This window comes from Camellia sinensis, chromosome 3, assembly GCF_055761805.1.
Source record: "Camellia sinensis isolate YWXY chromosome 3, ASM5576180v1, whole genome shotgun sequence".
NCBI classification, from domain to species: Eukaryota; Viridiplantae; Streptophyta; class Magnoliopsida; order Ericales; family Theaceae; genus Camellia; species Camellia sinensis.
Window position 1 is genome coordinate 169,901,194 of NC_138963.1, and position 22,373 is coordinate 169,923,566.

The 22,373-nt window shown below is 37.6% G+C and overlaps 2 protein-coding genes across 2 annotated transcripts; both read left to right on the forward strand.

Annotated features, from left to right (window-relative positions):
• The first annotated feature begins 14,013 nt into the window (after positions 1–14,013).
• Positions 14,014–14,619, forward strand: LOC114322552 (uncharacterized). The gene is made up of 2 exons (XM_082918582.1): positions 14,014–14,429; positions 14,517–14,619. Exons 1-2 carry the CDS (start codon positions 14,014–14,016, stop codon positions 14,617–14,619), a joined length of 519 nt encoding a protein of 172 aa, XP_082774708.1.
• Positions 14,620–15,580: 961 nt separating this feature from the next.
• On the forward strand, positions 15,581–16,225 carry LOC114322553 (uncharacterized). The gene has a single exon (XM_028269895.2). It carries the CDS (start codon positions 15,581–15,583, stop codon positions 16,223–16,225), a length of 645 nt encoding a protein of 214 aa, XP_028125696.2.
• Positions 16,226–22,373: the final 6,148 nt, after the last annotated feature.

Sequence of the window (22,373 nt, forward strand, 5' to 3'; positions counted from 1 at the left end):
TAGGGCCAAACTGGGAAGGTCCTTACAAAGTGGTTGGGTTAGCAGGCAAAGGGGCATACCACCTAGAAGACAAGGACGGCAAAGCAATCCCTAGGCCTTGGAATACGGCCAATCTCAAATTATTTTACTTTTAGCTTTTCTTTTTCAAACATGTGTAATTTTTTCTTTCTTCAATAAAACAAGCGATTCTTTTTCAGCATGAATTGTTCTTTGTAAAAGTTAGCTTTAGTAAAGATTAGGTACATTGCAAACATTGTTCTAAGTTAGCTGGACAAACTAACTTAGAGGTTGGCTGTATTAAACCAACACCTTCCTAAGCCCAGGATAAAGGCTGCAGGACGTTTGGTTGGAATAACCAAACACTATTCTAAGTTGGCTGGAAAAAAACTAACTTAGAGGTTGGCTGGAATAAACCAACTCTTTGTACTCTTCAGCCGAAGTAAGGGTATGGCTGAAGAGTGGTTGGCTGGAATAAACCAACTCTTGTTACTCTTCAGCCGAAGTAAGGGTATGGCTGAAGAGTGGCTGGCTGGAATAAACCAACTCTTATTGCTCTACAGCCGAAGTAAGGGTATGGCTGAAGAATGGTTGGCTGGAATAAACCAACTCTTTGTACTCTTCAGCCGAAGTAAGGGTATGGCTGAAGAGTGGTTGGCCGGAATAAACCAACTCTTTGTACTCTTCAGCCAAAGTAAGGATATGGCTGAAGAGTGGTTGGCTGGAATAAACCAACTCTTATTGCTCTCCAGCCGAAGTAAGGGTATGGCTGAAGAGTGGTTGGCTGGAATAAACCAACTCTTGTTGCTCTTCAGCCGAAGTAAGGGTATGGCTGAAGAGTGGTTGGCTGGATTAAACAGTGTACTCCTCAGCCGAAGTAATTATATCGGCTAAGGAGTGGTTGGCTGGTAAGCATGGTTAGTTTAAACCATTTAAAACCGGAATAGCAGTTGGAATATTAAGACATTACAAGTGCAAGCACACATGAAAACCGGAATAAGAGTCCAACAAAATTTTCATTCATTGAAAATCAAGTACAGAGGGGCATAGCCCGGTTACAAAGACAAAGTATCAAAAAAAAAAAAAAGTAAAAAAAAAAAAAAAAAAAGTCAAGAGAAAAGATCTTCGATTTCGGCATCAAAGGCAGCGTCGGCATCAACTTGAAGACCGGTTTCAGGCGGAAGGACGTTTTCAGTCGCAAGAGTGGTTTCGGTCGGAACCACGGTTTCACCAGGTTGTTCGATAATTAGATCTTCCACCGTGGGCTCCGACCGAACTACCTGATCTACATTCGCAACCGGAGTATCCTCAGGGACAGAGTCTTCATCAGAGTCTGAGCCCTCAAGAAACTGCTGTTGCATGGCATTGGCGTATTCCATGAGGGAGTTCGGTATGAAGTAGGCTGGAGGGTTGAAAACCTCGGTCTGAGGATCATGACCGAGCTTCTCAACGGCTCCCCTCCAGCCGCACTTAAAGAACAGCTCCTTGGCGGCCTCACATTGTTGGACGTATACATCTTCTGCCTTCTTGAAGCCTCTCTTTTCGGCCTCTTTTGCGCTCTCCTTCGCCTCTGATATTTCGGCATCTTTCTTCCTTTCCAGCTTCACCAGCTCGCGTAGGTACTTGTCTTTGAGAGCAATGGCAGCCTTCTGCTTTTCGGCTTCGGCCGAACCAACCAGTCCGGTCAGTCTGCCGACCTCACCCCGTAGTTCGGCCATTTCCTTTCTGGCCTTCTCCAGCTCGGCCGCTTTTGCCTCAGCTTCTGCCACTGCTTGCCTTGTGGTTTTTCTAAGCTCTTGGACTTTCTTGTAAGTAATGTTGTTTTTCTGTAAGGCCTGACAAAAACGAAGACTTCCCTTGAGCCGAAGTAAAAGTTGGAAAAATTAGACAGAAGAACGGACAGAGCTACTTACCAAAATCATGGACTTCGATGAAGACCGAATGGACTTCAATTCGGTGTTTAATTGCTTTAGGTGGTGCTCTATATCTTTGGGGAGGCACACACTCTTGGCCAGGTTGAAGGCCAATTGATGATCTTTGTCAGCAACGACCGAATCAGAATCCTGAATATCTCGGTCGTTGAAGGTTAGCTTCGGAGCCCATTTGGAAGATTCTGCTCGGTCAGTTTGCTCCGGTTGAAGGGTTGGTTAAGGACTTTGGGGGATGGATTCAACCTCATCGACAAGTTGCTGTTCGGTCGATGTAGATCGGGCGCGTTTAGAGGGGCGAGATGAAGAAGGCTGTTGAGAAGGGAGGGCCACAACGGCAGGCTGCGTTTGGATTGATGGTGGCACTTCGGCCTTGGTTGTTGCGGTCAGAAGGGCCCTAACTCTGCTTTTCTTTGCCATCTCTTTTTCAGCGGTTAATGGGACAAGTCTTATTTCGGGCAAGGTTGGGTCCGGCTCTGGTGCGTCTTCAAGAAGGAAATCGGTCACTCTGGCTTTTCGACGACCGCTATATCTGTAGGTCGGTTGAAAGTTTAGAAGCTTGGCCCAACTCCTTTCTTTAAACCGTAATGCAGCTCGGAGTGTGTTCAGATTTGGGTAACTATACAGGGAAGCAAGATGAGCTGAGTCTGCAAAAAAGGTGCAACTGTTAGATCGGTTATGACACCTGAAATCGAAGTGAAAGAAAAACATGCATAAAACCGAAGTAACTCTACCAGGTTCTCCTTTCTTCCAGTTTATACTTCGGCCTGGGATTTGGGCTTGCTGATCTTCAAAATTGCCCGATACCCAGAAAAAGTCATCATCATTCACGTCCTTATCCGGCGTATCTTTTATTATCTTTTCTCTACGGCGACGTATCCTAAGGTAATAAACCCAGTCATCGTCTTTGGAACCTATGGAGTACTGGTGGAAGATTTTGGCTAAACCGAGGTTTAGGCCTGCTTGGCGGTTTAGCTCGGCTATACCCATTATTATCCGATATGTATTGGTGGATAGCTGGGTTGGGCATAGTCTGGTTTGCCTAAGAAACTCACAAATTAAAGGCTGGACTGGGAACCTTAGTCTGGTCTCTATAATTGAAAGGAGGGTAAAAGGTACAAAGCTTGCCTCGCCCCATGGTATGATATCCTGCTTGGCTAGGGTAAGGTGTACATCGTCTGGAATGCCATAATCCCTTCGGAATTTGGCCATGCCACCAGGGGTCTCTACCAAATATCTATACTTACCCATTTGTTGTATAATTTATGGATAAGTTATATCGGTACGAAAATGGGGCTCAGTAGCTCGGTTGAGCGCACAAAAGAGGGCCTGGGCAACCTAAGTCTGCGAAATAGAAAACAGAAGGGGTTAAGCACAGATCAATGGACCGTGCTACAAATTAAAAGCAAGGTAAAAGAGCCCTACTTCGGCTTTGAGGACAGGTTCTATCTCGGTTCGGCAAAATGATTGGTTGTTCGGATTAAACTTAGGATACGCAAGTTTGGTTTTCATATAAGGTTTGTTATCTCGGTTTGAACTATGGGTTTTATTACTTCGGTTGAGCTTCTAGGGGCAGCTTTCCGAGTTTGGTTTAGAAACTAAGAAAGCTGGTTTAGCCCCAAAGGCTTAGCTCGGTTGAAGACCGAGGTTCCTAGTGTAATATGTTCAAACTTCGTTCGGTGATCTTATTTCGGCTAAAAAGAATCAGGAGTTGGTTATTTTTTGAGACTGTTGTTATTTCTACAAAGTTACAGTTCGGTTATTGTCTAATTGATCTACGTATATGGCACAAACAGTCTCTTAGTTCGGTTGGGGCAAGATTCTGGATCAAAAGCAAGTTTTCTAAAGGATATAACATATATTCACACCTTCTATTGTTAAAGATTTTTCTTCATAAAAGTACAGAAGCGAACCAGAAATGGACAAATGTTTGCAAAAAGCATACAAAACAAAAAAATACAGATGCTAAAGCAAAATAGAGCAAGAAGGATAGGCTTGCTTACCAGATTGAAGAAGATCTAGATGGAAATGGCAACAGTAAAGGAGGCACACACGAGGTATACTTCACAGTTACAAGAAAAATGAAGAACTCAAAGAGAAGGAGGAAAGTGAATGGCAAAAATGAAGGGACCTAGCCTCAGGGATTGTTTTTGTTAGAAAGGCAAAAAGGGTGGGACTGTTCAAAAATTTCGTAGTACGAGGACGGCGTGACAGCTGCCCCCAACCTATCAGAGCCCGCCACGTGTCATTGGAAAGGGAAGCGTTACAGTCGTGATTGAAGAGACGTTTTGACCGGACAAAACAGAGCCCGGAGTAAAATTAGTTCGGTTGGATAGGCTAAGGGGTTTTTTTTTAGCTCGGCTGGAAAGGCTTAAGACGACTTCAGCTCGGTTGGAAGACTGGTAATCCCAAATCATGCTGTGCAGATGGAATTAAGGGGCAATTGAGAGGGTAATTTTTGGTAAAAATTGGGCCGAGCTGCGAAGATGGACTTTATGGCCCAAAGTACGAAGGACTGGATAAAAAGGCCCAATGGAAATGTAAAAGTTACTCCGGTCCAAGAATAAGAAAGTTATTCCGGTCCAAGAATAAGAAAGTTACTTCGGCCCAGAATAGATGTTGAGTTACTTCGGTCCGTGCAACTTTTCTAGTTAGGTCGGTCTCAGAGATAGTCCGGTCATAATGTATTCTGGGTATTTCGGTTGGAATGTTGCTACTCGGTAGATCTGTCCAAACACACCATGGGTTGAACAGGAGAGAACCGAGATAAAGAAGAATAAAGGGAAAGGCCGAACTAAGGATAGTTTGGTTTACTCTGTGGCTCAGCATAGCCAGGTTTATCTCGGTCGTATGGTAGTTCGGCCATGGTGAAAACCATCCCACTTGGTGTAAGCAGTGGGGGGGTGTAAAAGGATAAGCATTATCCTTTAGGAGTATGAATCCTAGGAGGACTTTGCATGGAGAAATAAAAGTCCTACTAGGATTGTGCCACTCGAAACCTATAAAAGCTCACAAGCATCACCTTGGAGGAGGTAACATAACACAACATACAATTTTGCTCCCTGATTACATTGAGCTTTGTCTATTTGTCAAGTTTTCTGACTTAGGCATCGGAGAGGTTTCCGGCACGCACCCGCCGGCTAGCTCACGTTTGTGTTTTCAGGTGACAAAGCGACGTCGTACGGAGGAGCGTGGACTTAGTCAACAGGATTATACGAGGAGAATTATTTCTTCCCCGTACAAGTATAACAAAGAGATGATGTATTGCTCAATTAATCAATGTACTACTGTTTTAATCAATTAATCAAAAAAAATAATAATAATCAATATACTATTGTTTTAGCTTTATATGGCAAGAGACACACTTTTAACCATAGTTCGTTTGGGAACCCTCTCTTTTAACCAAAAAGTCAAAAAGTTACTAAATTAGCCAAAAAGTCAATAACTCATACCAAAAAGTCAAAGATTCTCTTTTCTCTCTACTTTTTGTACATTTTTTCGTAAAAAGCTAAAAAGTCATCCCAAACATACTAGTTTTTTTTAGCTTGTATTTTAGCCAAATAGCTACTAAATTAGCCTGTTCCCAAATGAGGCTAAAACCATAGCTAACTACCTCTAGTTATCCTAACTACTTAATCAAATCAGTTACAACAGATGAGGCCACTTAGGCTTGATTGAGTGTGACTGAGGCCATGGTTGTGGCTGCGGCTGCAGCTCATGTATCTCATTATACTTGGTGCTGTGATGAGTTACACAGAGTTCTGGATTTGTTATAGAATTCTCTTGAATTTGGCAGCAACCAACACTGTTTTTGGTTGAGTTTTTAGATTCTATTTACGAATTTTTTTAAAGAATTACAAATTAATTTGACAAAAATAAACACACAAAAAATTAATGAGTTTTTGATTTTTAAAATATATTTTTTAATTTTTTTGAAAAGTTTTCAAAAATAGATTTTGAAAATTTAACTACCATAACATAATCTGCTTTCGGTAGAAAGAAAAACAAAATTATAAAGTATTGCCTTGTATAAAGGTGTTGTGTTGCATTGTAAAAGTTAGTTTTCTAAAATAGCATAATAAAAACATTGCATGTGAAAATTTTGCAAGGCCTTTGGCTTCTTCGATGAACTTGAAGTGAAAAAAAACTATTTATAAAAAAGGTAGGTTTGAAGTTAGACAATGCAAAACAATAATCTCTTTTATTTTTCAGAGTTGATAAAATCTTTTAATCCAAGTTGATTTAACAAATTGTTTAATTATAAAAAGGTTAGGATTAGGTTGCCTTCAACCTAAACGAACCAAGTTGAATTGAGTTTTGAAAGGCTCGAACTTGACTCCATTGTTTATCAAGTTCAAAAATCCAACTCGAGTTTGGCTTGACCAATTAATATTGATCAAACTTGAGTTCTAACTCGAAACTTGATAATAATTTTTTTTATAATCTATACACGTGGTTACATTATTTAATATATGAATAATATATTTAATTATTGAAATAAATTATAAACAACAACCAAAACTTGTTCGAGCTCAAATTTGACTTATTTATTAAATAAACTTAAAAAAAATTAACTAGAACTCATTTATTGAACTGGGCTAAAACTTGGAAACAACTTGATTTATTTGTAAGCCTACTTTGACCTAAAAGATTGACTTAGGACCTTGTTTGTACATTGGAGCAGAGAGGTTCATAATCATTCATTAGGTCTCCAAATGTGTCACCCATTCACTTCCTATATAGGGGTATAAAATTGGCCCACCATCCTACGGCCCACTTGAAGCTTGCTTGTGGCCCAGAGCGGCTACGCCCGCCCAGGCCCGAGTTCAAGCCCAATCCGTGACTTTGGGTCGGGACTTGGGATGTGTGTTTTGAGGTCTGACTGAGCGTGAAGCCTAGCCCATCGACCCGCTCAAGGCCTGGCCTGCCCAAAGCCTAATGTAGTTTTTTTGTGGAAAAAAATAAAATTTTGATGGAAAAAAAAAATAAAAAAATGATTATGTCCAGCCTAAGCCTGCCCCCAAGCTCAAGCATGGATCTAAGCCCGCTTGAGTACCCCCTCATCTTGGGCTTGGGCCTTGGCTACAATTTTATGCAAGTGGACCGAGCTGGCCTGACCTAAATTTTGGCAAGAGCCTACACAGCCAACAGTGGGCCGGTTAAACCCCAAGCCGAGCCAAATTTACACCCTTATATAAAGTCCACTATCCATATCTAAATTATTATGTTTTTATTTTTAGGGAAATTCTAACATACACAACCTTCAAAGGAGTGCACCATATGCACCCTTGCATATGTTGTCCTTTTTTTAGTTATGATCAATTTTCTTATTTAGTTATGACTCATGAATTTTTAAATTATGTCTTATGTTATGTTTAATTATCACATTTTTTTAGTTATAACTTATAAAATATGAAAATATATCATTATCTGCTTTAATTATAAGAGACATATGGTAGACACATTTTCAAGCGGGTGAACATAGTGTTTCTTTTTTCTTTTATTTTTATTTTTAGGGTAAATTACAAACACACCCCCTGAGATTTGCTTAAAATACAGATTGCCCTCTATGGTTTGAAAAATTACAAATACCCCCTTACTAGAATTTATTATTTAACATAATTAATTAAAAAAATAAAATTCATAATTGCTCTCTTATACACTAATAAAATTATCTAAATTATTAATTGAAGCAAATTTTTAACATCATTAAAAACTATTAATTGACTTGATGATTTATTAATAAAAGGGGCGATTTGTTATGTAATTAAAAACTTTAGGGGTTGGAATGTAATTTTTTAAAACTATAGGAGGCGATTTGTATTTTAATCAAACATCAGAGTGTATTTGTAATTTACCCTTATTTTTAATGTGATTGGACAAAATATAGATTTGGAAGCAGAGCCTTTTTGTTTCCCTCTTCCTCTTCTCAAATCATCGGATCCAAATCCAAACGGGTTGCTTCAATCTGGTATTTCTTCAAAGTTGAGTAATAGGAAGAAAAAGAAAAAAATGGAGATGAGAAGGAGCCAAGACATCAATATTGGCCAAGACCTAACTCGCTTCCCTCGCTTTCTCTCTCTCCGCCGCTTCGAGCTCCTCAACCTCATTTCTCGCCAAAACGAACAGTTTGATGAGCAATCACGATAAATTGGTGTCTTCCCTGAACGAAGAAGACGACGGCGTCGTTTTGGCGAGGATTAGGGATGGCGAGAAGGATGCGAGACTAGGGTGGAACCTGGGAATAAAAAAGGCCAGAGATCAAAATCTGGCTTTGTTAACTAAACTAGGGTGGAACCTGCTTAGTAACAAAGGTGATATGTGGTGTGAGGTGCTCAAAACCAAATACTTGAGAGGCATCTCTCTGTATGATTGGCATAACAACAAAAGAGCCTCTCATTTATGGAGAGGTATTATGAAAACTTGATACATCCTCAGAAAGGGTGTGAAATGGACTGTTGGTAATGGAAACAATGTGAATGTGTGGAAGGATTGATGGTGTGGCGACAAGGCTTTTATGGACCTTGAATCCAATACTAACCAAAACTTATACAATAATTGTAATGTTGATAATAATGTGAGTGAGCTGCTTAATTCTGATGACAGTTGAAATGAGATCAAAGTTCACAGATTATGTACTCCTAATATTGCATCTTTGATCTTGAATAATCCTCCTCCTGGTACTTTGGAGATGGATAGTCCCCTCTGGAAGGGATCACTTACTGGTTCTTTCAATGTTTCATCTGTGTATAACCTCATCCTTGGTGAGACTGAGAATGAGGAGGATTGGAATTGGTTATGGAGGATGCGAATACCCCAAAAACTCAAAGGATTCCTTTGGACTGTGTTCCATGGGAAACTGCTTACAAATCAAATAAGATTAAAAAGGGGTTTGACTGATGATCCTAAATGCCCTAATTGTTGTGGGAAGAAGATATGTCACACCTCTTTAGGGACTGTTTTAAAGCAAAGGAAGTGTGGCTAGTTATTTGCAATCAAAATTGGTATCGGGACATGATGAAGATGCCTTGGTTGGATTGGCTCAAGAGTAATGCTAAAAACAAAAAACTTTTTAATGACACCATCTCTTGGCAATCTGTTTTTACTATTTCCTTATGGAAAATTTGGAAGAATAGGAATTTAATGGTTTTTGAACAAAAATCTACTCCAAGTCAAGAGAGTTTTAAATTTATTTTGGATTACTCAAGAGAGATTAACCAAGCATTCCTTCATTCTATATCCAAGACCAAACCTGCATTCAAAGTTATTAATTGGTGTCTTCCACCTGCAGGTAGACTAAAATTAAATACGAATGGCAGCAGAAGAGTTGGTGGCGATGGAGGATTTAGGGGCCTAATCAGAGATGAAAGAGGAACTTGGGTGTGTGGCTACTATGGAAAATTGCACAGTGGAACCAGTTTAGAAGCTAAATTGTGGGCTGTATACAAAGGGTTGACTATCATACTACAAAAAGGAATAAACCAAGTCATGATCGAGACCGATGCCGAACAGGTAGTACAATTGCTACAAGAAGAACCAGGGGACAGATGCCCTTTCAAGAACCTGGTGGAGGATGCCCAGATTCTTCTCAAAGGGTGTGATTGCTCTGTGCAACATGTATGGAAAGAAGGCAATTTGTGTGCTGATTTTTTGGCAAAAATGGGAGCCAATCAACCTGAAGAAATACTGGTGATGAATGATCCACCAGCTGAGTTAAGAGAGTTGCTTGTTGCTGATATGATAGGCTTGGGTAGGATGAGGACTTAGTTCCTCCTTTGTTGTTTCAATTCTGTTGTACCCACAAAAAAAAAAAAAAAAAGAAGGATGTGAGACGGCTTGGCTTTGGAATGCTCTGTAGTAGCAGTAATGGAATTGAAATGATGGAAAATGGTGATTGTCAAAAATGTGATTCAACACAAGGTAAATTCATTGTTAATATTTTGTCCAAAAACGAGGAATGATTGAACTTGTCATTCAAATTCAGTATAGTTCAGTTTTTGTGTTGATTATTATAATGCACTGGGTACTAAGGAATATAATATGGTCCCCAGAATAATTGTTGCAAGTATCAAGCCGTGAGGAGGTATCTGTTGCTTACTCTGATTTGTTGCAACCCAAGGTATTCTTGTCTTCTCCCTATTAAATTTTATACAAATTTGTAATTAATATTATTATTATTATTATTATTTTCTTTCAATGGAATATGTTCATCTTTTGAAGTTTTAACTAAATGCATAATTTGATGGTCACAAATTTTGGATTCATGTATTATTCACTTCAGTGTAGTTTGTATTGTAACTTGGGATTGGGAAAAATTGTAAGACTTCTTTTTTGATAAAGAAGATTTATCATATTTTAACGGTCTTGAATTATTCAGGAACTTGAAATATGTCGGGCTTAATTCATAGTTCTCGATAGAACTTGACAAATCAATCTTGAAGAATAAGATGAAAAACAAGGGATTTATTGTTGATTTCTTTGGTATCTGTTACAGAGACATTGATTTATAAATATAGACTTGAAAACCGACTCCTAACAACTCAACTAACCAACTGATCAATTGTTCAGTACCTAACTTGGGGCTAACTGCCTGACCTAATAGTTCTTTTCTTCGATAAAAGTATTTGTATAAAATTTGGAGATTCTAAATAATAAATAAATAGAGGCTAATTAGTTTTCTTAGTTTGATTATGTAATTTAAGATAGAAATTAAAAGAATGAAGAATTTTGTTAATTCAGTCATAGAGGTTACATAATCCAACTGGCAGATTATGGCAACACACACATGTATATATGTAATAATCCATTACAAATATACACATGAGCTATGTGATCCGTAGATATACATTCTAAGAGGGTGTTTGTTTGGAAAGATTAGAAGGGGAGATTGCACTCCATGTCTATCATACCAATTAGTCCGTTGTTTGGTTAAAAAATTATAGGCTGGACTGGACTGTTAGTCTCTCATATGTGAGATGATTCTGTCCTAGGAGAGGGTGAGATAAACAGTCCGTAAATAAGCCCTCCTCCTGATTAGTTGGTAAAAAGACAATTTTGTCCTCCAAGTATTTAAAATATATTTAGTTAGGTTTTCAAAAACAAAATTTTCAAATTTAAAAAAAAATTAAAATTTAGATTTGTGAAGAAAATAAAAATAATAATTTTAAAAATTCAAAAATATATTTTTGATATTTATTTTTGTCAAACTAGTTTCTTTTTTTATTTTTAAAATTCAAAAAATATTTTCCTTTGATATGGTCCACTTAAAAACAGTTGAAAAGATGTTTTCAAGAATCGAATGGTTTAAAATATTTTGGATTAAACTGATTTTTTTTTAAAAAATAATACATCTACAAAATTTATATAAAGGTCTATTTTTAAATTTTCTGTTTTTGGATTATTTTGTAATTTTCTTTTGCAACTATATTTTTTTAAAGTAATCACAACAAGTTGTAATTTTTATTTTATTTTATTAAAATAATTAATAATATTACTTATCATACATGATTGATAGTATTTACACCATCATTCATAATATAATTATGATTGTTTATAACTTTCACTTTATTATGTGTTTGGTTTATAAATTCAAATAGAGATTTGCAAAAAATAAAAATAAAAAATGAAAGAAAAAATATGGGTGAAATGTAAATGAAATACAATTATATTTTAGGTACATTTCACACATATTTTCTTTTTTTATTTCTAATTTTTTTATATATTTAAATTCATGACCAAACACAGTCGTAAAGAGCATATTATAAATTTATTATTCATTATTTTCGGGGAAAATTACAGTTTGATAGAACTTTCAAAAAATAAAAATCTCTACCCAAATTCATGACAAAATGACATAACACATCTCACAAATATTTATCACTTTTATCATAAAAAAACATTATGACTTTTTTATTGTGTCTATCCTTTTAAAAATATTGGTAGTTTTATACACAAAGCGTGTGCAATTCAAGTAAGTAGAATTAAAATAAAATATTAATCATATATTGTGTATTATTCAAGTGGTACTGATTTTAAGGTCTTATGTTCAAATCGCAATCTCATCTTTATTAATTAGAAATTGACACTTGACAAAAAAAAAAAAGAAGAGAGATATAGGCTACAGGACACTGACAAACTTGTTTTATATAATATATTAGGAGTGTGAGTCCACCTTATGGGTGTGTTTATTTTAAAATATAAATTTTAATTTTGAATTAGAAACATATCTTTTATGTTGTTTAAGTGGTAAAACTATTTTTTATTATGTCAATGGTTATAAGTTCAAGTCTTGTGTTCTTTTTGTAACTACTCCCTCTGTCCTAAAATAATGGTCTCTTTTGGACCCTTTTGGAGAATCTAACTTTTTTTGATAGTACAATTATTGCATTTGAAAAAAGTTGATTTTCTAAAATTACCCTTTTGATAGTACATTTTTTGGGAATATCAATGTCATAATTGTACTTTTTATATTGTTTATTAATTTAAAAGAAGGGCAAAATAGGAAATTTACATTATTTTTGTACTTGATTTTTAAAGAGGGACTAATATTTCGGGACAATGAAAAATGGAATAAGGGACTAATATTTTGGGACGGAGGGAGTATTTTTTTTCTTTCTTTTGGATAGGGAAATTGACACTTGGTGTAATCAGAGAAGGCCACTTGGCAAAAAGAGAGAAGTAGATTCATGGAAATCAAGTGAGTTGTTCACTTTTAAATTTTAATAAAAGTATAGATGGAGAATTTTATTATACACACCACATACCATATCATGTACATCCTTAATTACGTCATTTTCTTCTTTTACCACAATCAATTTTCTTCTTTAGTTATAACATTATTTTGAGATATTTGATTATGACTTTTTATTTTTTTTTTTAGTTATTACTCAAAAAGTATAGAGTTATACCATTTTTTCTGTAGTTATAAGGTGTATATGGTACACACTCTTTAAGGTGTGTGTGCCATAATCTTTCCCTAGTATAGATAGATAGATGTATTAGAACCTTGTATCCTACTCTGGCATTTCATCAATAAAACCTTGGGCAAATTACCAAAAAAAAAAAAAAAAATCTCCAAGTTTGCGTAATGTAATAAAATAAATATTAAAATTTTAATTTTGTCAATTTAATCTATTTGTCTATTTTTGTTAAGTAATATCCATGGAAAAATAAATATTTTAGTAATTAAACTCATGAAAAAGGTTATTTTAGATATTTTATGTATACTTATATTGAGTTTAATTATTAAAATTCTTTTTTTTTTTCCTTCTTTCTTCTTCTTCTTCTTCTTCTTCTTTTTTTTTTTTTTTTGGTGTAAATTTTACTTAACGAAAATACGTAAATTGTTTAAATTGAAAACAAATCAAAAAATTAGGGTTTAAATTGATAAAATTAAAAATTTAGAATTTATTTTGTCACAAGTTGAAATTCTAGAGTTATATATATAATTACCCCTAAAATCTTTCTTTTTATTGATAAAATAAAATAAAAATGTTGTTGGTGTATGTGATCTAGCAATGTCATGTAGGGTTGTGTGGGTTCTATAAAATGTGGAGTTGAAGGTTCTACTAGGTCTCTCTCTAGAAAATGACCGTTACTAATGCTGTGAATGATGGAGAACGGAAGAAGGATCATGGGTGCTTGACGGAAGAGAATGATTATCTGATCCGAAGGACTAAGAAAATCAAAAGCAACGGTGACCATGAGGATGAAGTCATGGGTGAAGGTGTCTCGATGGGTAACAAAACAAGGAAGGAGATATCAAACCCTAATAAAGTAATTGAGACCATGATTGAGGGGAAATCACTCCCAAATGGTGAGAACTCAAGTTCAGATCAAATGGAGAATGCTAGGGATAAAGAAGATTCAAAGTCTTTCAAACAAGCACTCATTCGATTGCGATTCAACGAAAATGGAAATGAGAAAAACTTTGATTAGATGTGGAGGAGCTATTTTCTGATGATGAAGAAACAGACATGTTGAAGGCTACAGAGAAAGAGGATTAGAAGATGGAGGAGGAGAGGGATGGGATCCCTAGAGTTAAAATACCAGCATTTCTGTTGAAGAAAATTAGGGAGTCGTAGAGGAAATGATTGTAAGACTATTGGAGAAAACTATAGGCTACAAGTTACTTATGGCAAAAATGATTAAGATTTGGGGTCTTCAAGTTGATTTCGAAGCCCTAGATGTAGGAAATGGATTCTTTATAGTCAAGTTTGACTTGATAGATGATTATACCAAAGTATACACTGGAGGTCCATGGCTAGTGATGGATCACAATGTAATAGTGAGGAAATGGCAACAAGATTTCAAGTCAAATGAAGCTGAAGAGGATACCATAGCAATATGGGTGAGGTTTCCCACCTTACCCATTGAGTACTATAACGAGAAGGCCCTTTTCCACATTGCTAAAGTGCTAGGAGTTCCTTTGAAGGTTGACATTAACACAGCTATGGCAGCAAGAGGGAAATATGATAGAGTTTGTGTAGAAATGGACCTCAGAAAGTTGTTGATTTCCTAATTTTCTATAGGTAAATACATTTACGGAGTTGAATATGAATACTTGCACTTATTTTGCTTTTCTTGTGGCAGGGTTAGGCACCGGAGGGAAAGCTGTAGTGACAGAACTATGTCTGCAATCAAAGCACCAGGGCAAGAGGTGGTCGGAGAAGAAAGCCATGTGAAGAAAGCCTAAACTAGCAATGGACTAAACCCAAAAATAGCTAAACCATGGAGTGAGCCCAACCAAGAGAAGTATGGGTCATGGATCTCGAACCTGAAAAGAAAGCCAAGAGGCCTAACAATATCAAAAGGTAATAATATGCAACAAAATAATAGATTTGAAGCCCTTACAGAAGGGAGTGAACTAAACAAAGGTCATAAAGCCTAGGTAGGAAGGGGGAGATGATCAAATGGGAAGGCGTATTCTGAGGCAGACTTCAAATACCGATCGAGACTAGTTGAAAGGAAATATGAAAATAGCTTTGAAGTGGCTAAGGACAAGAAAAAAGAGGAGATTAGACTGGGGAAGAAAGGTGTCACTGACATGGAGATTCAGCATCAAGGGGCAGAGCATGGGATAGGAGAGACATCAAACCACCTGAACCAAACAGCTCTGGAATCTCTAACTGAAGCAACCCAAAAACCAGTTAAGCATTTTCCAAGCCATAACTAGCCAACCCAACATTATCGCCATTAAACCCCAAGTCACTCATAATAGAATTGGGTTCAACAAACCCAAAGGTAGAGATCCACTAGACAAAAATGGAGGAGGAAGGGGAGAACTACCCGATGGAGAAGCATAACATGACCCAGCAGGGAAAGAAGTGTTTCACCTCATCACCTCAGAATGGTGGAACAAAGAAGTACAGTTAAGAATCCAGGCCTGGAGGCAAATGGATGCAAGTCAAGAATGCCACTACATTTCAGTGAGTCCGATGAAGTCAATGATAAAGAATCATCAAGCAATAAGAAGATATCTAGAACTTGATGCCTAGACTCCTCTACTTAACCAAGATATATCTTCCATGGATTTACTAATCTAGAATTGTAAAGGAGCTATTAACAAGAAATTTAAGAGAAACTTGAGAGAATTAGTTCAAATTTACAAACCAAAACTAATTGTTTTAATGGAAACTAAAGTGGAATTTAAAAACATGGGAATGTTTTTCAACTGCATGGGTTTTATGGCATTAGCACATGTTGACTCCATTGGCCAGAGTGGGGATATTTGGATGATTTGGAACCCCAATGTGGTGAATGTCAGAGTTGTGGAGGCTTGTTCTCAACAAATAATAACAACAATCTCTGAGCAAGACTACCAAGATTGGTTGTTATCAGCGGTGTATGCAAGTCCTTATGCTAGCAAGAGGGATGGGCTATGGGAACATCTTGAGGCTATTGCTAAGTCCATGAATGAACTTTGGCCAGTTGTAGGAGACTTTAATGACTTCACCTCCCAAAATGAGAAAAGAAGCCTTCAAGGGAGCAACAATCAAAGCATAAGCCAAGATCAAAAAAGAAGTAGAAAGTTTAATGAAAGACTCAATAATTGTAATTTGATGGATTTGGGATGCGCAAGACCATGGCTAACATGGTCTAATTATAGGAAAGGATGGGCAAATACAATGGTTAGGTTGGATAGGGTTTTGTGTAACATTGAGTGGAGAACTACCCTTCCAGATGGGGCTGTCAAAAACCTACCTTGCACATACTTGGATCATTCTCCGATGATGGTGTTTACTCAAGGTAAGTCTCCTTTTAACCCTTCTTGTAAACCTTTTAAGTTTGTGGTTGCTTGAATCACCCATGAGAATTTTAAGGCTGTGGTGGAGGATAGTTGCGCTAAGCCTTCTCCCTCTTTGAATGAGAGTCTTGCAATTCTTGCTCAAGATGTTAGTACCTAGAATAAACAGGTGTTTGACAATATTTTTAGAAGGAAGAGATGGCTACTTGGGAGGATTGAAGGAATTCAAAAATCCCAGGTTTCTATCTGTTCCCATAACCTTTACCACTTGGAAATTGATCTTGTTGAGCAATATAATCAAGTTTTGTACCCAAAGGAACTTTTGTGGTTCCAAAAATCTAGGGCCAAGTGGATTACTTAGGGTGAAAGGTGTTATCCTAAAAGCAACCTAAGAAAGGGTGGGGGGAGGGAGGGGGGGTGAATTAGGTTTCTACTAATTAAAATAAATAATACCCCAATAAAATTAACTACTAGTACAACAAATTATTAATAAGCACAATGATGAACTTAGCAGTAAATGATCAAGCAAAATAGCGATGAAGTATAGTTACCACAGAGAGTAAATCAAATTATTAACACATAAATATCAGATAGCTATAGTAGTAGTAGGAAAGTAAAGAGATTAGGGAAGAGGAGACAAACAGATTTATAGTGTTTCGGCTTTAACCAAGCCTACATCCACTTCTCAAGTTTCATTTGAGATTTTTCACTATTTTTTAGCTTCACAGGGGTGCTAGCAACCTCATAAACATGGGGCAATCCTCCACAAATTTTCTAGCTTCACAAGGGTGCTAGTTACCTTATACACATGGAGTAATCCTTTACAGATTTTCCCTAGCTTTACAGGCTTGCCAGTGACCTTTTACAAGATTGGAATTGAGTGTTTTTTCTTTCAAAGAATGTTACAAAAATACCTCTCACAGATAGATATACAATGTTGAAGCTCAGTGTAGACGTCCCCGAACATCCCGGGAAAATGTCATTTTGTTCATTTCGGCTCACTACAGTTCGGACTCAAATGTCACGGTTCTGAATCTAATCCCGTAAAGTGCAATGCGAGACCGATAAACCACCAAAGAGTCCAAATCCGGCAAATCGTTTTGAAAAACAGATTTTTAGAAAGAAGTGCCAAACATGGACTGCTTTGCCAGATACAGAGTCGCTGCCTAAATATTTTGTTTTGGGGGAATTTTGGAAATCTTGACTCGTGCCTAAGGCCACGTGTTCGTCATCATCAAAGTTGCCTCGGCTCAAGAACTTGGGTACGATTGGGGAAGGTCATTTCATGAGCACCCCCGCTCGCCCGATCAAAGATCGGCCACTACTAAACATGATATCGAGTTTTTGAGAACACATGTGCTCTTATTTCGGTTTATTAGCCTAGAATTACTATGTGATGCACACAGCATGCAAGTATAGACTAGATTGCCTAAGCATTGCATATCCGTTTGTTTTGAAAATGGATTGAAGTTTGCTACTCGCAAGTAGGCTAAAACACGGGTTTCGACGAATTATTCCAATTCAAGCAACCCAACCTTCACCTACAGGCATTCAGGTAGTTATATCACATAAGCACATAGCCTCATGGTAAGCATGCTATCATGGCAGTCACTCACACGCATGCAAGGATGCTAAAGCATAAACACTTACCGAGTACTCCGAGCCAAAGAAAGAAGCTAATTAGAAAACATGCATGAGTCCTACCTATACTGAGATGCCTAATGCAACACATGCAAGAATGCAATTGAGATAGGCTCGGCTATTCTAAGATGGCATATGAGATGCAACAATCGATACATGTATTTAACTTGGAATTGAAATACAATGCAGTTAGCATGATGCGCCCAGCCCAGTGCATGCAATACAGATGAATGAATGCAAGCATGCGAACATATAGATGCTAATTAAAACATGCCCTAAAACTAACCATCATAAGCTGGTAAATAAAAGGGAGAAAGACGTGGGGTTGGAAGACATACATCACGCACACACACACACACACTTATTACAACATTGCCCTCTCTTGGAGGGTCCGAATGAATAATACACAACCAACTGGCTAATCTAAGCTAATTAAACTAATTATTACACAACCCAGATGAATAACGAATTACAACTAAATATTACACATCATTAATTAATTAACAAATTAAACTAAGGAAGCAAATAAATTAGCATGCAAGCTACATGAAATGGACTGTCTCAGCTCTGTTTCGAATGATAAAGGATGCGTGCATGCTCGAGTCGCCTTGTCGAGAAATCCATCGCGATGCCCCGGCTCGCTTTTGTTTGCAATTGATTTCAAAAAGTTGCACGAGGCTTCAGAGAGATGAAACTCCACCCAAGAAAGCTGTGGAAAGGCTGCCGACCAAGCTATGGGCAAGGGAGACCACCTGCCGACCACCTTTGGTGATGAAGATTAGAAAAGGTGGTCGACCTACCAGAAAACCTGGTCGACCGACCAGTTCATTCTCTTGGTTTCTGCTTTTTCCGCAACAAAGGCAAGGGAGAGAGAAGGAGAGGTATTTTCAACATATGTGTGCCCGACCATTCTCCTCATCATTGCATAAGCTCTAGGGAGTGTAGTCCTCGATCCTCGGGCCACCAATCACGTATCCCGATGCATGATGGCCGAGAAGTTGAATTGCACGACTCAATGGAACATGAATGCACATATAAGCAACTAAAACCAACAACTCCATCATGGATGGTCAAGAGTGTCGGTGACCGAGAATCGAGGCACGTTTTATCACTTGGAGTATGAAACGTTCTTCGTTTCCCGTATTTGGACTAACTCCTATTCCAAACACAATGTAACAAACAATGTATGGACAAATGCAACTCTAGCATGCGATCTAAATGCAATGCAACTAAATGATGCGAATATACACGGAATGTCATGCAAGCATGCAAATGGCATACACAATGCTATGAACTAATCAATGGCATACTCAATGCACATGGATTATATGGCATGTATACACAATGCACTAACATACGCAATGTTATGAACGAGGCATACGCAATGCAATGATCAAACATGCGATAACATGGATTATATGGCATACACAATGCAAGATGGACTTAAACCAAGATGGATGGACCTCGACCACACCCAAATCAGTGGCCAATATGATGAAAATGAGGCAACAAGGTACATGCAAACATGCACAAATGCAAGGGACCAAACCTAAGGAACAAAGTGCAACTCTACCAAAGCATGACAAGGATGAAATATGGCATACAATGACACATGTTCCAGCTCTGAAATGACATGCAAGATGGTCCCAAATCATGCAAACAACTCACTCGATGCATGTTGGATGGCACAATTACCGAAACTAGTGAAGTGCATTACACTAAAGGTATGCAAAGCGATGCCCAAATGACCAAACCAACCCTAAACAGTCCCTATGCAGACCCAAAACAGTGGCAAAATGGACTAAAATGATGGCTTGCAATGCACAAAAATGAAGCTCATGCAATAGCCCAAAAATGAGGCATACAAGCACAACTCTCAAACGCATTTAAAGAGTGGAAAACATGGGAATATGCACAAGTATAAGCTCTGAAATAACATGTTCAATGATGCCAAAACATGAAAACAACTCAAGTTAAGCATGCAAGAGGCTTCAAAACTCGAAGCTAGGCAAGGGTATTACACTACAAGCATGCATGGAAAGCATCATTTGACCATGAGACCTCAAACCAGAGCTAAGGCAGCCCAAATCATGAATAAAATTAGTTTAGAACATGGTCAAAATATGCTAGAATCAATGGCCAAAACAACATGCAATGGAAGCTAGTGAGCATGGTTTACATTACAAGCATATGAAGCATTCAAGAGGCCACTAAACCAGAAAAATTCAGAGACATGACATGCCAAATAAAGCCCAAAAACTCATTGAAACATGATCAATGCATGCAAGAATGTCATGCTCCTTTGATAGGCTACAAGTGGGGTTATTTTACACATGCAAGAGACACACCCAAGGTGACAAAACCAACTCTGGATAGAGCCTAGGCAGGCCCTAAAAGTCACTGAAGAGGGCCTGAAACAAGGCTTGGAGGTGTGCAAATGAAGGCTCCTTTGTAAGGCCAAAAATGCTAGTGAACAAGACAAGGAGGGAGAGGGTCACCCATCTCTGATTTTGGCTCTTAAAAACACATGTTAACCATTGAAAATCTACTAGATTTCAGTGGTTAAAAGGCCAAGCAAAAGTCAACACAAAGGCCTTAGGGCATGGCTCAAAACAAGGCAAAATGAAGCATGCAAGGGGGTAGATGACCCCCAACAATAAAATGACCTTAAACAAACATCAAAAGGACCTCAAAACAATACTTTTTTCAGTTGACAACAAAGCTCAAATATGCATGCAAATAAGTCTAAGAGATGGATCAAAATAAAGCTTAAAAGAGGGGAAAAGTGTGTTACCCTTGAAGCTCAGCAAGACAGCAACTTCTCCAGCCCAAAACCAACTCTTTGAGACGTCTCAAGACCCTCCAAGAACCTTAGAACAATGGTGGAGATGTGTGGCTATGAGGTGTGGTGTAATGGGTCAAGAACAAGACCCTTTTGAACCCAAAATATAGAGATATAGATAGAGATATGTCTTGGCCTTTCAACCAATTTCCAACCTGGTATAAGGAGATGACGGCTCTCTCTTATAGCCAAAAGGGGCCAAAGCTTCTCAAAGAAGCTAAAAACCAAGGTTGAAGATCCTCCATACACATGTATGGAGGATCCAGTCTGTGCCTTCCAGCTGGCACAGTTGGCAACAACTCACAGAGACAAAGCTGGGGAAGGCAGGCCGACCAGTTCAGGTGGTCGGCCTGCTACTTTTAGTGGTCGACCGACCATCCAAAGTGGTTTCCCAGGCAAAAAGGTGGTCGGCTAGGGGAATTGGTGGTCTCCACACTGAAAACAAGCCAATGGTGGGGTGGGAAACCAGAAAATGTGGCCCAAAGACCAAGAAAATCAGTTTCCCGACCAGAAAATCAGCTGGCGGGTAGAAAAGTAGTTTCCAAGGATAAAAGCTGGTCTCCCACCCTTGTACCACTTCCCAAACAAGGAAAGTAAGGTTTGTACCCAACACAAACCAAAACGGATACAAGACGAGGGTTCAGGAGGCAAGACGTGTGGCCGGGAGCCCTGAAAACCAGCTGCCGAGCATCAAAAAGTGGCGTACGACCACAAAGGTGGTCTCCCGGGCCACAGTGTCCCTCCAGAGAGAGGAAACAAGGTGTGTGCCAAAAACTGTGCCAAACGGAGAAAGTTAAGCAGTCCCGAATCGAGGCGCACGACCGACAACTCTGAAAACCGGAAATTGGTCTCCAAACAGGAAAAGTGGCCTACAACCACGAAAAGTAGCCTACAGCTACTGAGAGATCACTACTATAAAAATAGATAAAGATCACACTTTTTTTGTGTGACGTATGCTATTTAATCACACCTTTTAAGTTTTATTAAAGTGTGATATTTGGGAGTGTGATTAAAAGGGGTCATTTTTAATCACACTTTTTAAGTGTGCTTAATAAAATTTAGATCACACCTTTTAAGTGTGATTAAAAATATTTAGATCACACCTTTTAAGTGTGATCTTTGGAAGTGTGATTAAAAAAAGTCATTTTTAATCACACTTTTTAAGTGTGATTAATAACATTTAGATCATACATTTTAAGTGTGATTAATAACATTTAGATTACATCTTTTAAGTGTGATTAAAAATATTTACATCACATCTTTTAAGTGTGATTAATAACATTTAGATCACATCTTTTAAGTGTGATTAATAACTAATAAAATCTGTGATAAAAAAAGGGTTCGGCATATTTGAAAAATAATCAATATTATTTTTGTATGCACATTTGAAGAATGTAATACACACTATATACTATATTTTGAATCATAACCACATATTGAATAGAATAACGTCATATATTTCATAAATGGAAATTAAATATTCCAAACTATATACAAAGGAATTAAATAAAAAAAAATTAACTGTGCTTACATATATTAAAAAATGAAAAAACTTAAAAAACTAAGTTCTTTAATTCTTTGACCATATTTTGCATCTCTCCAAAAAATTTCTGACTTGAAAAATGAAAACACAAATTATTCCAGAAACCACTGATGCATGTGAATAAACTAAAAAGTTAATTCAGCAAACCAAAATAGGAACATTAATCATTTCTACTTG

What these genes read in the sequence shown, in the direction of transcription:
- LOC114322552 (XM_082918582.1), top strand. Translation starts at nt 14,014, where the DNA reads ATGATTGTAAGACTATTGGAGAAAACTATAGGCTACAAGTTACTTATG. An exon ending in GTAGAAATGGACCTCAGAAA is followed by an intron (nt 14,430 to 14,516) that starts GTTGTTGATTTC and finishes TTCTTGTGGCAG; the next exon opens with GGTTAGGCACCGGAGGGAAA.
- LOC114322553 (XM_028269895.2), top strand. Translation starts at nt 15,581, where the DNA reads ATGGGAATGTTTTTCAACTGCATGGGTTTTATGGCATTAGCACATGTT.